The sequence below is a fragment of the Nansenia antarctica genome, assembly GCF_963989245.1.
Source record: "Nansenia antarctica genome assembly, contig: SCAFFOLD_132, whole genome shotgun sequence".
NCBI classification, from domain to species: Eukaryota; Metazoa; Chordata; class Actinopteri; order Argentiniformes; family Microstomatidae; genus Nansenia; species Nansenia antarctica.
In genome coordinates this window covers 5,001-20,000 of record NW_027662736.1, presented here as the reverse complement: position 1 = coordinate 20,000, position 15,000 = coordinate 5,001, and the positions used below count along the sequence as shown (strand labels likewise).

Here is a 15,000-nt window from a genome sequence, read left to right as displayed (position 1 = left end):
GTTCCATCCCCCTTTCAGGTCGAACATCCCGAGGGGGAAGAATCCGATTAAAACAAGTGAATGAATGCGCCTGATGTTTATACCCAGAGCCGTGGACTGCTGCCCCTCATTACTGGACTTCAGCTTCGGCTCCACAAACACGAAAAGCGGACGAACTCAAAAAGTGAATTAGAGGATCGAGACGAGACAGAGAGCTGCTGCTGCTGCCGTCGGACCTCCCCTGTTCTCCTGGCCAATCACAGACCTCCCCTGCCCTCCTGACCAATCAGCGCAGGGAGGCTGGGTCTGGGTCATATGACATAATAACATAACATAACAACAATGTCAATACTTATTTCAACACCACGTTTATAATCTACACCCGTAATGGAAACATTGTTGCCAACATTGTAACATGAAACCGAACAGCCAACCAAAGCAATCCGCATTCAATTCAACAACTGTCACTTTCCCTCTAAACCCGATGTTGTTGTGTTAGTGAACAATCAATACTGAAGACTTGGAGGGTGAAAGTCCATCTGTCTCGATCTGATTCACCCGCATGTGCCAACTAATAACTGGAGCGTATATTCGCACCTGGTAATACTATAATACATGTAACCTCTAACAACTCATTTACATCAATATACATTTCATATACATCGAATACGGATACCCTCGCAGTCTTGAATATCGATCAGATCAATTACATGACGGATGACTGAATGACTGATACATAGAGCTTTGGATCTCTCTCTCTCTCTCTCTCTCTCTCTCTCTCTCTCTCTCTCTCTCTCTCTCTCTCTCTCTCTCTCTCTCTCTCTCTCTCTCTCTCTCTCTCTTCTGCCTGCGCAGGCGCGTTTCTCCCTGGGTGCTGATGCTGAGGAGACGCGCGTCACGGGAGCGCATCCCATTACATCACTTCTCTCCACCGTGATTGGCTGAAGGTCAAGGCGTCCGCGTCCTACCCGAGGCATCACATCCCTGCAGCTGCAACAGACAGACTCGTGCACCCTGAAGCAGAAATCGAATTATAACTCGTCAATTGTTTTGTTTTTTTTAACGATCCTTTCGTGTTTCAGTCGCTTGTTGTGAGGATGGCGGAGAGCGAGGCGGACACGCCGGGAACCCCGATAGAGTTTGAGAGTAAATACTTCGACTTTGATGGAGTGCGGCTCCCTCCCTTCTGCAGGGGGAAGATGGAGGAGATTGCCAACTTCTCTCTCAGAAGTAGTGACATCTGGATCGTCACGTATCCAAAGTCAGGTAAGAACATCGTTGTCCTGTGTCCTGTCTGTCCTGTCTGTGTCCTATCTGACTGGGCAGCAGCTGGACAGGCCTGTTGTGATGTAGCTACATATCTACTGTATATCTGACTGTACTTACCTCGCCCTGCCTGTACATACATCTGTACAGACCTATGGCTGCACTAGGCACTATTGCACTGGATGCCAAATGCATTTCGTTGTCTCTGTACTTGTACTATGCCAATGACAATTACATTGAATCTGAATCTGAATAATAGAACATAAATGTACACGTCTACAGTTGCGTCTCTCAGTAGCGACGCAGGATGAAGTAGGCAGGCTGTATCATAATCCTCGTGATTTGGTTTAGCAACATAGAGTGAAATAAACACCCACTGCAGTTGTAATTCCTCAGATCTTAGGTGTTGTAGCTAAATCAGCTAACTGACACTAAATCGGCGGGATCGTGTGAATTTGATACGTGTCTTTCATGAACAGATGCATGATATTATGTTCATTATGTGAAGCACATTGAGTTGCATCTTGTAAGAAATGCGCTATACAAATAAAATTTGATTTGATTTGATTTGATAGTTCCTGTCTGAGGCAGTCATGTCAACTAACTGGAGGACTTAAGTTCTGCGTTATATCAAAATAAACAAGACAGATCGTGGATCTGTGCTGTGGTCTGCGCGTTTCACGGCTGCGCACTTCCATTGCGCGACTGCGGGCGATGTTTCGGTGCGCAGTCCCGGTAGCTACACGTGTCTCACACGGCCTCGGTCTGCTGTTTACATCTGATCAGCTGTTCTCGGGGCGCTGCGGACGGGCTGACGTGCGCGCTCGTCGCGTGATGCGCTGTGGGTTGCCAACGTGTGTGGTGTCGGGTGAGTCCCGGTCGCGGTTCCGTTCCTGGTCTAGGTCTGGGTCTGGTCTGGTCCTGGTCTGGTCTGGTCTGGGTTTGGGTCTGGTCTGGTCCTGGTCTGGTCTGGTTTGGGTCTGGGTCTGGTCTGGTCCTGGTCTGGGTCTGGTCTGGTCCTGGTCTGGGTCTGGTCTGGTCTGGGTCTGGTCTGGGTCTGGGTCTGGTCTGGTCCTGGTCTGGTCTGGTCTGGTCTGGGTCTGGGTCTGGTCTGGTCCTGGTCTGGTCTGGTCCTGGTCTGGTCCTGGTCTGGTCCTGGTCTGGTCTGGTCTGGGTCTGGTCTGGTCCTGGTCTGGTCTGGTCCTGGTCTGGTCCTGGTCTGGTCTGGGTCTGGTCTGGGTCTGGTCTGGGTCTGGTCTGGTCTGGGTCTGGTCTGGGTCTGGTCTGGTCTGGTCCTGGTCTGGTCTGGTCCTGGTCTGGTCCTGGTCTGGTCCTGGTCTGGTCTGGTCTGGGTCTGGTCCTGGTCTGGTCTGGTCCTGGTCTGGTCCTGGTCTGGTCCTGGTCTGGTCCTGGTCTGGTCTGGTCCTGGTCTGGTCTGGTCTGGGTCTGGTCTGGTCCTGGTCTGGTCTGGTCATGGTCTGGTCCTGGTCTGGTCTGGTCTGGGTCTGGTCTGGTCTGGTCTGGGTCTGGTCTGGTCTGGGTCTGGTCCTGGTCTGGTCTGGTCTGGGTCTGGTCTGGTCCTGGTCTGGTCCTGGTCTGGTCTGGTCTGGGTCTGGTCTGGTCCTGGTCTGGTCTGGTCCTGGTCTGGTCCTGGTCTGGTCCTGGTCTGGTCTGGGTCTGGTCTGGTCTGGGTCTGGTCTGGGTCTGGTCTGGTCTGGGTCTGGGTCTGGTCTGGGTCTGGTCTGGTCTGGTCCTGGTCTGGTCTGGTCCTGGTCTGGTCCTGGTCTGGTCTGGTCTGGGTCTGGTCCTGGTCTGGTCTGGTCCTGGTCTGGTCCTGGTCTGGTCCTGGTCTGGTCTGGTCCTGGTCTGGTCTGGTCTGGGTCTGGTCTGGTCCTGGTCTGGTCTGGTCATGGTCTGGTCTGGTCTGGTCTGGGTCTGGTCTGGTCTGGTCTGGGTCTGGTCTGGTCTGGGTCTGGTCCTGGTCTGGTCTGGTCTGGGTCTGGTCTGGGTCTGGTCTGGTCTGGGTCTGGTCCTGGTCTGAGTCTGGTCAGGCCGCTAAAGGTCTGTCCTCCAAAGAGTGTCAGAGAGTGTGGCAGTCACACATAAGACACATTATAAATTAACACATCAATATGACTTGTCTCTCATACAGCCTGACAGCAGTGCCAACACATGCATGTCTTATGAATTACAGATGAGTGCAGGAGTTAGAGAAGCTAAAAGTTACGTTTTTTTATTCTCTGAATTGTTGGTATTCCGGGGGCGTGTTAACGGCATCATTTTGGAGCTCTTGTAGTAGTATTACTACTGGCTAGAGCTGCTGACTAGTAACATGATACGATGAGAGAGCAGCACTGAGCTAGCTGAGCCTCCTCTACAGTCTGGACTGGATGGAGTTAGGGCTAGGGTTAGTGAATGAATGAATGAATGAATGAATGAATGAATGAATGAATGAATGAATGAATGAATGAATGAATGAATGAATGGTCTTTATTGTCATTAATATAGTACAGGTACCACACAACACATTTTGGGAGGGGGGGCTCCCCTGGTGCTAGGAAAAAAATACTAAAAACAAGAAGGGAAAAAGAGCTGGTTTACATAAATAAAGGCTATGTACACTATCCACTATACTATACTATACAAATAAAACACTGTGCTGTACTCTATGCTATGCTATAAATATCCTAACATTTCCTATCTCTGAACCTTATGTACCCGAGGGTTGTCATATTGCACATAGTATTATTGCACATTCATTTAAAGTATGGAGTTACCTGTCAACCCTCCCGTTTTTCCCGGGATTCTCCCGTATTTTACATTTCTTTCACGCTGTGCTCCCGTTTAAATATTTTCCAGTAAGATCTTAGGTGTTGTAGCTAAATCAGCTAACTGACACTAAATCGGCGGGATCGTGTGAATTTGGAATGGAATGGAATGGACTTTATTTGTCATTGCTACAGTACAGGTACCAAACAACGAAATTTAGGAGAGGTGGCTCCCCTGGTGTTAGGAAAGGAAAAAGAAAACACATTTTAGAAAAAGCATAGATGCATAAAATCACAAGAAGGTAAGGAGCTGGTTTACATCAATAAAGGCTATGTACACAATCCACTGTACTATACTGCACAGATAGTCAACTAGGGTTGTCATATTGCACAAAGAGTATTTTTTTCACATTATTTTAAAGTGTCACAGTTTGCAGGCTTGAAAATGTACATGTTTGTGCCTCAGCACTAGCTGCCATACAATCCGTCCGGACTGTCCTGGGCCCAGAACTTAGGCCTTTTCTGTGTTCAGGGCCTTGACGGCCCTGTGGTAGAAGCACTCCTTCAGTCTGTTTGTCTTAGCGGCCGGGGTCCTGTACCTCCTGTTCGAGGGCAGCTTGACAAAGTGTACGTGCCCAGGGTGGGTCAGGTCCTTGGAGATCTTGGAGGCCCTCCTGAGACAGCGTGTGTTGTACAGCTCCTCCAGAGAGGGGAGGGGGGCGCCGGTGATCTTCTGTGCTGTTCTCACGACTCTCTGTAGCTCGTTTCTCTCCGCTGTTGTGCAGCTGTGGAACCAGTTGGAGATGCCGAAGGTGAGGATGCTCTCCACTGCGCCGTGGTAGAAGGCCACCAGTATCTCCTGCTTGTTGTGTTGATCCTGAGGCATCTCAGGGTGTATAGCCGCTGTTGTGCCCTCTTGATGGTGCCTTTAGTGTTGTCCTTCCAGGCCAGGTCATCCCGCATGTTGTGTCCCAGGAATCGGAGGGTTGAGACTCTCTCCACGCTCTCTCCGTCGATGAGCAGGGGCTGGATCTCTGACTTTTTCCTCCTGAAGTCTACGATGAATTCCTGGGTCTTTGACTTGTTTAGCAGCAGGTTGTTAACCTTGCACAGCTTGCTCAGTTGCTCTACCTCATCCCTGTACGCCGCCTCATCCCCCCCCGAGATACATCCCACCACGGTGGTGTCGTCTGCAAACTTTACGATGTAGTTGCTGGGGTGGACGGGGGTGAAGTCGTGGGTGTAGAGGTTGTAGAGGATGGGGCTTAGCACGCAGCCCTGGGGTGACCCAGTGCTGAGGCTGAGGGCTGTGGAGGTGTGGGGACCCACCCGCACCCTCTGCGGGCGGTCGGTCAGGAAGTCCTTGATCCACGCACATATAGAGTGTGATAGACCCAGGTCTAGTAGTTTGGTCACTAGCCTGTCTGGAAGGATGGTGTTGAAGGCGGAGCTGAAGTCCACGAAGAGCAGTCTCGCGTAGCTGTTTCCCCTCTCCAGGTGGGATAGAGTGGAGTGGAGAGTCGTCGCTATGGCGTCCTCTGTGGACCTGTGGGCTCTGATACGTGTCTTTCATGAACAGATGCATGATATTATGTTCATTATGTGAAGCGCATTGAGTTGCATCTTGTAAGAAATGCGCTATACAAATAAAATTTGATTTGATTTGATTTGATAGTTCCTGCCTGAGGCATTCATGTCAACTAACTGGAGGACTTAAGTTCTGCGTTATATCAAAATAAACAAGACAGATCGTGGATCTGTGGTCCTGGTCTGGTCTGGTCTGGGTCTGGTCCTGGTCTGGTCTGGTCTGGTCTGGTCTGGGTCTGGTCTGGTCTGGTCCTGGTCTGGTACTGGTCTTGTCTGGTCTGGGTCTGGGTCTGGTCTGGTCTGGGTCTGGGTCTGGTCTGGTCCTGGTCTTGTCTGGTCCTGGTCTGGTCTGGGTCTTGTCTGGTCTGGGTCTGGGTCTGGTCTGGTCCTGGTCTGGTCTGGTCCTGGTCTGGTCTGGGTCTGGTCCTGGTCTGGTCCTGGTCTTGTCTGGTCCTGGTCTGGTCTGGGTCTGGTCCTGGTCTGGTCCTGGTCTTGTCTGGTCTGGGTCTGGTCTGGTCCTGGTCTTGTCTGGTCCCGGTCTGGTCCTGGTCTGGTCTGGGTCTGGTCTGGTCCTGGTCTGGTCCTGGTCTGGTCTGGTCCTGGTCCTGGTCTGGTCTTGTCTGGTCCTGGTCTGGTCCTGGTCTGATCCTGGTCTGGTCTGGTCTGGGTCTGGGTCTGGTCTGGTCTGGTCTGGGTCTGGGTCTGGTCTGGTCCTGGTCTGGTCTGGGTCTGGGTCTGGTCTGGTCCTGGTCTGGTCTGGTCCTGGTCTGGTCTGGTCCTGGTCTGGTCTGGTCCTGGTCTGGTCTGGGTCTGGGTCTGGTCCTGGTCTGGTCCTGGTCTGGTCTGGTCTGGGTCTGGTCTGGTCTGGGTCTGGGTCTGGTCTGGTCTGAGTCTGGTCAGGCCGCTAAAGGTCTGTCCCCCAAAGAGTTAAATATTTTCCCGTAAATCTCCCGTATTTTTAACCTATAATAAAATATAATTTAACACTTAATTGTTAGACGTTGGCGCATGCGCACAATCGCTATATCTATGTCAGAGTTGACTTGTCTCCTCTCGTTTCTTGGGCTGCGTTCGTAATTTTGCTCTGAGAGTGCCGGAACGCACACTAGGTGCAACGTCATAAAGGGACCAAGTCATTTGATTGGATAAGAGGCATTCCATGAGTGGTGATCAGATTTCCAGAGCGTTTTTTTACGAACGCAGCCTCGATTATCGCTGTTTTGAAATGATCGCTGGTAGCTTTGCGCCGCTCTTTTCCCATTGACATCATGGTGTCAAGTAATGTATAAATAAATGTGCTGAATTTAGATGCCCTTTTGTGTTTTCATGCAGGGATGTTCAAAGTATTTTACTTTCAACCAGGTATCTGATTCTGACCACCTGTAGTCACGTACTTAATGTAGGAACTACTTAATTCTTGTTGCACTGAAGCAGGTGGTTGATTGACAGTGTATAGCTTTGTCTAAATGTAAGGGGTATCCTATGGTTGTCTAGTGGTGATGTTAGGATTGACTGTGTGTACCCTTGTCTAAATGTAAGGGGTATCCTATGGTTGTCTAGTGGTGATGTTAGGATTGACTGTGTGTCCCCTTGTCTAAATGTAAGGGGTCTCCTATGGTTGTCTAGTGGTGATGTTAGGATTGACTGTGTGTACCCTTGTCTAAATGTAAGGGGTATCCTATGGTTGTCTAGTGGTGATGTTAGGATTGACTGTGTGTACCCTTGTCTAAATGTAAGGGGTATCCTATGGTTGTCTAGTGGTGATGTTAGGATTGACTGTGTGTCCCCTTGTCTAAATGTAAGGGGTATCCTATGGTTGTCTAGTGGTGATGTTAGGACTGACTGTGTGTACAGTCTAAATGTAAGGAGCATCCTATGGTTGTCTAGTGGTGATGTTAGGATTGACTGTGTGTACAGTCTAAATGTAAGGGGTATGGTTTGTGGATGGTGGGGGGGGGGGAGAGGATGACCCGGGGTTGCGCAGGGGGGATATCCCCTTATTTTCCCTTATTTTTTGGAAAATATCCCTTATTTTCAAATCCCAATGTTGACAGGTATGGGGAGTTAGAGTTAGTATGGAGTTAGAGTGGAGTTAGGGCTAGGGCTAGGGCTAGTATGGAGTTAGGGCTAGGAGAGAGGCAGGTAGTCTAGAGGTTAGAGAGGCAGGTAGTCTAGTCTAGACTACCTGCCTCTCTAACCTCTAGACTACCTGCCTCTCTAACCTCTAAGCTCTAGACTACCTGCCCCTCTAACCTCTAGACTACCTGCCTCTCTAACCTCTAACCTCTAGACTACCTGCCCCTCTAACCTCTAACCTCTAGACTACCTGCCTCTCTAACCTCTAGACTACCTGCCTCTCTAACCTCTAACCTCTAACCTCTAGACTACCTGCCTCTCTAACCTCTAACCTCTAGACTACATGCCCCTCTAACCTCTAACCTCTAGACTACCTGCCCCTCTAACCTCTAGACTACCTGCCTCTCTAACCTCTAACCTCTAGACTACCTGCCTCTCTAACCTCTAGACTACCTGCCTCTCTAACCTCTAACCTCTAGACTACCTGCCCCTCTAACCTCTAACCTCTAGACTACCTGCCCCTCTATGGAATGGAATGGAATGGAATGGAATGGAATGGAATGGACTTTATTTGTCATTGCTACAGTACAGGTACCAAACAACGAAATTTAGGAGGGGTGGCTCCCCTGGTGTTAGGAAAGGGAAAAAAATAATAATAATAATAGAAAAAGCATAAAATCACAAGAAGGTAAGGAGCTGGTTTACATAGATAAAGGCTATGTACACAATCCACTGTACTATACTGCACAGATAGTCAACTAGGGTTGTCATATTGCACAAAAGTATTTTTTCACGTTATTTTAAAGTGTCACAGTTTGCAGGCTTGAAATGTACTGATACATAGAGCCTCAGCACTAACAGCCATACAATCCGTCCGGACTGTCCTGGGCCCAGAACTTAGGCCTTTGCTGTGTTCAGGGCCTTGACGGCCCTGTGGTAGAAGCAGTTCTTCAGTCTGTTTGTCTTAGCGGCCGGGGTCCTGTACCTCCTATTCGAGGGCAGCCTGATAAAGTGTACGTGCCCAGGGTGGGTCGGGTCCCTGGAGATCTTGGAGGCCTTCCTGAGACAGCGTGTGTTGTACAGCTCTTCCAGAGAGGGGAGGGGGGGACCCAGTGCTGTGGCTGAGGGCTGTGGAGGTGTGGGGGCCCACCCGCACCCTCTGGGGGCGGTCGGTCAGGAAGTCCTTGATCCACGCACATATAGAGTGTGATAGACCCAGGTCTAGTAGTTTGGTCACTAGCCTGTCTGGAAGGATGGTGTTGAAGGCGGAGCTGAAGTCCACGGAGCTGAAGTCCACGAAGAGCAGTCACCTCTAACCTCTAGACTACCTGCCCCTCTAACCTCTAACCTAGAGGTTAGAGGGCTAGGGCTAGTATGGAGTTAGGGTTAGGGTTAGTATGGAGGTGTGTGGGTAAACGTTTTAGAGCCCACTCCGCCCTCTCCCTCCTCTCCCCGGTCTGTCTCCATGCAGACTCTCTGAAGGAGAGAGGGAGGGAATAAATCACAGAGGAAATATTTAATGACTAGCAGGGGACAGAAATGTTTATATCTGAAATTATAGCAACAGTGGCAACACGTGCCGAAACACTCTCTCCCAACATAGGAGATCCTGCTGATAGATGATTAAGGAATAATTTAAAGAGATAATTAGAATACCAATCAATACCTTTCTGAGAAAGAGAGCGAGAGTGAGAGAAAGAGAGAGAGAGACAGAGACAGAGAGAGAGAGACAGAGAGAGAGACAGAGACAGAGAGACAGAGAGAGACAGAGAGAGAGAGAGACAGAAAGAGAGGTAGAGAGAGAGACAGAGAGAGAGAGAGACAGAGAGGGAGAGACACTGACTCAATGATGGAGGGAGACAGTGTGTATTTATGACTGAGGCTTGAGTGTTATGACCACACTCAGTCATGTCAGCTGACACCTAATACGCAACACACACACACACACACACACACACACACACACACACACACACACTTATGCAGAGGTGATAACTTATACACTATACTGCAGTACATGTTGGTATAGCCTCCCTTTCCTCTCAAAACAGCCTCAGTTCCTCCTGGCATTGATTCCACAAGATGTTGGAAACTTCCCTTTGAGAGTCTGGTCCATGATGACATGACTGATTGAAGTTCCATCAACATCACGCAATTCCTGCAGATTTTTCAGGTGCACTTTCAATCTGTGAATCTCCCGTTCTACCACATCCCAAAGGTGTTCTGTTGGATTCAGATCCGGTGACTGGGAAGGCCACTGAAGAACACTGAACTCATTGTCATGTTCATGAAACTGGTTTGAGACGACTTTTGTTTTGTGCCATGGTGCATTATCATGCTGAAAGTAGCCATTAGAAGATGGGTACATTGTGGCCTTGAAAGGAGGCACATGGCCAGCAACAATACTCAAATAGGCTGTGGCATTCAAGACATGATTGACTGGTATTAACGGGCCAAAGTGTGCCAAGAAAACATTTCCAACTCCATTACATCACCTGAATGCATGAGAAGGTGTACAGGCGTTCCTAATAAAGTGTCCGGTGAGTGTATCTAGGACATACAGATCAGATTTCACTATGAACAGCAGCTGCTAATGGTCTGGGCTGGAGGCCAGGTAGTGTATCAACACATCAATCACAAGTTCACTAATCAGGCCATATCTCATCACAACACACTGATGAATGGTTGTGATTTATGCCCAACTTGTAGCATGTAGCCTAGAGGTTAGAGAGGCAGGTAGCCTAGAGGTTAGAGAGGCAGGTAGCCTAGAGGTTAGAGAGGCAGGTAGCCTAGAGGTTAGAGAGGCAGGTAGTCTAGAGGTTAGAGGTTAGAGAGGCAGGTAGCCTAGACTAGAGGTTAGAGAGGCAGGTAGCCTAGAGGTTAGAGAGGCAGGTAGTCTAGAGGTTAGAGGTTAGAGAGGCAGGTAGCCTAGAGGTTAGAGGTTAGAGGTTAGAGAGGCAGGTAGCCTAGAGGTTAGAGAGGCAGGTAGCATAGAGGTTAGAGAGGCAGGTAGCCTAGAGGTTAGAGAGGCAGGTAGCCTAGAGGTTAGGGAGGCAGGTAGCCTAGAGGTTAGAGAGGCAGGTAGTCTAGAGGTTAGAGGTTAGAGGGGCAGGTAGTCTAGAGGTTAGAGGTTAGAGAGGCAGGTAGTCTAGACGTTAGAGGTTAGAGAGGCAAGTAGTCAAGAGGTTAGAGGTTAGATAGGCAGGTAGCCTAGAGGTTAGAGAGGCAGGTAGTCTAGAGCAGTGGTCTTCAACCGGGGGTCCGCGACCCTTAGGGGGTCCGCAGAGGTACTGCAGGGGGTCCGCCAATTTCTGTCATAATAATTGACAACTTTCACCAAAATAATCAGTGAGAATTAAAAAATATAACAAAAATGATATTGAGTAAGGTACAAGCATTAATAGGCAATAATAAGCTACTTTTGACAAAAACAATTTACAAAATAAATGATGCCCATGATTCTAGAGTCTAATATAACGTCAGCTGGGGAAAAAACACACACCTGTCTAGCAAGCTAGATGTTGGCTAAAACGCTGCAGTTCGGTCTTCATTGCAAAATTAACGTTAATTAATAACTAGCATAACGTTACTAATTTAGTTACTAGTTTGATAATAACAAACCCGCCTCTTTGCTTCTCTATGCGCCGCTATAGGAGAGGAACACAACGCGCTCCTTTACCATTCCGAGGTCAGATGGCTTTCCCGTGGATCAGTATTGGCGCGCGTCTTTGAATTACGCACAGCTATCCTCGAGATTCTGGTTGGCCAAAACCGCACGGAGCTGGCTGCGCATTTCAATGCGCCCTGCCTGATGTGAAATGCGCAATTGTTGATCACTTGGAGACACTTGAAAGTCAATTTGAGAAGTACTTTTCTGATACTGAGTCTTGGAGAAAGCACAAGACATGGATACGGTTATCATTCAAAGACAATGCATCCGACGGCTCAAACCTGACAGCCGCTGAGGAAGATGAGCTGATCGACCTAACCACAGACAGTACACACAAGAATGTGTACGAGTCACAGCCTCTCACCCAGTTCTGGATCCATTGCCAGAAATACTTCCCCCAACTGACAGCAAAGGCCATGGTGAGCGTCTTGCCTTTTGCAACAACTTATCTTTGTGAAAGAGGATTCTCCTCCCTCACCTACCTGAAGAGCAAATACAGTTCCAGACTGCAGCCTGAGGATGACATGATGCTCTGCCTGACAACCTCCACCCAGGAGGTAGGCATACCTTGCTTCCTGAAGCTAAAAGTTTCATTGTTTAAAAATAATAATAATAGAAAATATAAGCCTCATCAAGATCAACAACAACAACAAAAACAATAATAATAATAATAATAATAATAACCAATCATAATTATGCATGAACGTTTTATCAATCATAAACACATATAGGCTAATAACCCAGTATATAAATAGGTTAATATGGTGAAATAAAAGTTGAATAAAGTAAATATAAAAGTTATTATAGGCTTATATATATTACATGTGGGGGTCCCTGTTCTGTTTGTCTCTCATCCAAGGGGTCCTTGGGTTGAAAAAGGTTGAAGACCCCTGGTCTAGAGGTTAGAGAGGCAGGTAGTCTAGAGCAGTGGTCTTCAACCGGGGGTCCGCGACCCCTAGGGGGTCCGCAGAGGTACTGCAGGGGGTCCGCCAATTTTGATGTTATGACATATTTGATATTATGACATTTTTCACCAAAATAATCAGTGAGAATTAAAAAATATAACAAATGATATTGAGTAAAGTACAAGCATTAATAGGCAATAATAAGCTACTTTTGACAAAAACTATTTACAAAATAAATGATGCCCATGATTCTAGAGTCTCACATAACGTCAGCTGAAGAAAAAAAAAAAAAAAAAAAAAAAAACTGTCTAGCAAGCTAGGTGTTGGCTAAAACGCTGCAGTTCGGTCTTCATTGCGAAATTAACGTTAATTAATAACTAGCATAACGTTACTAATTTAGTTAGTTTGATGATAACAAACCCGCCTCTTTGCTTCTCTATGCGCCGCTATAACGCGCTCCTTTACCATGCCGAGGTCAGATGGCTTTCCCGTGGATCAGTATTGGCGCGCGTCTTTGAATTACGCACAGCTATCCACGAGATTCTGCTACTGCGCGGAGCTGGCTGCGCATTTCAATGCATTTCCGCGGATTCCGCGGTGCCCTCGCCTGACGTGAAATGCGCAATTGTTGATCACTTGGAGGCACTCGAAAGTCAATTTGAGAAGTACTTTTCTGAGACTGAGTCTTGGAGAAAGCACAAGACATGGATACGGTTTCCATGCAAAGACAATGCATCCGACGCCTAAACCTGACAGCCGCTGAGGAAAATCAGCTGATCGACCTAACCACAGACAGTACACACAAGAATGTGCACGAGTCACAGCCTCTCACCCAGTTCTCGATCAGCCTCTTGCCTTTTGCAACAACTTATCTTTGTGAAAGTGGATTCTCCTCCCTCACCTACCTGAAGACCAAATACCGTTCCAGACAGCAGTCTGAGGATGACATGATGCTCTGCCTGACAACCTCCATCTCCCCCAGAATATACAAGCTGTGTACCACCAACCAGGGCCAGTCATCTCACTGAGGTAGGCATACCTGGCTTCCTGAAGCTAAAAGTTTCATTGTTGAAAAATAATAATAATAATACAAAATATAAGCCTCATCAACAACAACAACAACAACAACAATAATAATAATAACCAATCATAATTATGCATGAACGTTTTATCACATAAACACATATAGGCTAATAACCCAGTATATAAATAGGTTAATACGGTGAAAGAAAAGGTGAATGAAGTAAATATAAAAGTTATTATAGGCTTTAAAATGTGAGACATTTAAAAATATATATTACATGTGGGGGTCCCTGTTCTGTTTGTCCCTCGTCCAAGGGGTCCTTGGGTTGAAAAAGGTTGAAGACCCCTGGTCTAGAGGTTAGAGAGGCAGGTAATCTAGAGGTTAGAGAGGCAGGTAGTCTAGAGGTTAGAGAGGCAGGTAATCAAGAGGTTAGAGAGGCAGGTAGTCTAGAGGTTACAGAGGCAGTTAGTCTAAAGGTTAGAGAGGCAGTTAGTAACAGGTAGACAGACAGTCAGCAGGTAGTTAGATCATCCGGTAAGCAGTCAGCAGTCACACAGCTGTGAGACACACCAGGGCAGGTTAGTAAGGTGTATAAAGCGAGAGACAAGGTGAGAAACACAACAAAATAAACTGAAACTATGAATGAATAACATGAAACAATGACAAATAAAACTAATGAACATTGTTGTGTTGTGTCCAGCAGTGTGGGATGATGTGATGTGGGGATTCACTCTGACGCCCATGTGTGTCTGACCTACACCTGGGGGAAAAGGCTTTAAAACTGAATCAACTTTCAACTTCAACCCCCCTCTCCCTCTCCTCTCTCTCCCCCTCTCCCTCTCCTCCCCCTCTCCTCCCCCCTGTCCATCTCCTCTCTTTCCCCCTCTCCTCCCCCCTGTCCCTCTCCCTCTCCTCTCTCCCCCCCTGTCCCTCTCCCTCTCCTCTATCCCCCCTCTCTCCCCTCTCCCTCTCCCACTCATCTCACTCCCCCTCTCCCTCTCCCTCTCCTCCCCCTCTCACTCTCCCACCTCACCCTCTCCTCCCCCCTGTCCCTCTCTTCTCCCTCTCCTCTCCCTCTCCCTCTCCTCCCCCCCCTCCCTCTCCTCCTCCCTGTCCCTCTACCCCCCTCACCCTCTCCTCCTCCCTGTCCCCCTCCCTGTCCCCCTCTCCCCCCTCCTCCCCCCAGGTACCAGTCTTCTTCAGGAGGTGGTGTACCTGGTGAGTCAGGGGGCAGACCCAGACGAGATCGGCCTCATGAACATCGACGAGCAACTTCCTGTCCTGGAGTACCCCCAACCTGGTCTGGACATCATACAGGTATGTACTACCCCAACCTGGCAACTCCCTGTTCTGGAGTACCCCGAGCCTGGCCTGGACATCATACAGGTATGTACTACCCCAACCTGGCAACTTCCTGTCCTGGAGTACCCCCAACCTGGGTTAGACATCCTATAGGTATGTACTACCCCAACCTGGCAACTTCCTGTCCTGGAGTACCCCCAACCTGGGTTAGACATCCTATAGGTATGTACTACCCCAACCTGGCAACTTCCTGTCCTGGAGTACCCCCAACCTGGGTTAGACATCCTATAGGTATGTACTACCTTACCTGGGTTAGACATCATACAGGTATGTGCTACCTCACCTGGCCTGACAGGGTTACCATGGTTACAGTCCTGACCAGTCCTGACCAGTCCTGACCTGGCCTGACAGGGTTACCATGGT

At 48.5% G+C, this 15,000-nt stretch overlaps 2 protein-coding genes across 3 annotated transcripts in view; one reads left to right on the top strand and one right to left on the bottom strand.

Annotated features, from left to right (window-relative positions):
- Window positions 1–168, bottom strand: part of LOC308175484 (patatin-like phospholipase domain-containing protein 2) — a 33,058-nt gene extending 32,890 nt beyond the window's left edge. For both annotated transcript variants that reach the window (XM_080551147.1, XM_080551146.1), the window contains exon 1: window positions 1–168. This exon is cut by the window's left edge and continues 160 nt beyond it. In XM_080551147.1, the coding sequence (XP_080407273.1) occupies window positions 1–27 (27 nt within the window). In that variant the 5' untranslated portion in view covers window positions 28–168.
- A 908-nt stretch (window positions 169–1,076) lies between these two features.
- The window catches only part of LOC308175496 (sulfotransferase 4A1-like), a gene marked incomplete at both ends in the record, with an annotated part of 16,925 nt that continues 3,001 nt past the window's right edge, over window positions 1,077–15,000 (top strand). The window contains 2 exons of the mRNA XM_080551156.1: window positions 1,077–1,245; window positions 14,462–14,592. Of these exons, the coding sequence (XP_080407282.1) occupies window positions 1,077–1,245; window positions 14,462–14,592 (300 nt within the window). The remainder of the gene's footprint in view (window positions 1,246–14,461; window positions 14,593–15,000) is intronic.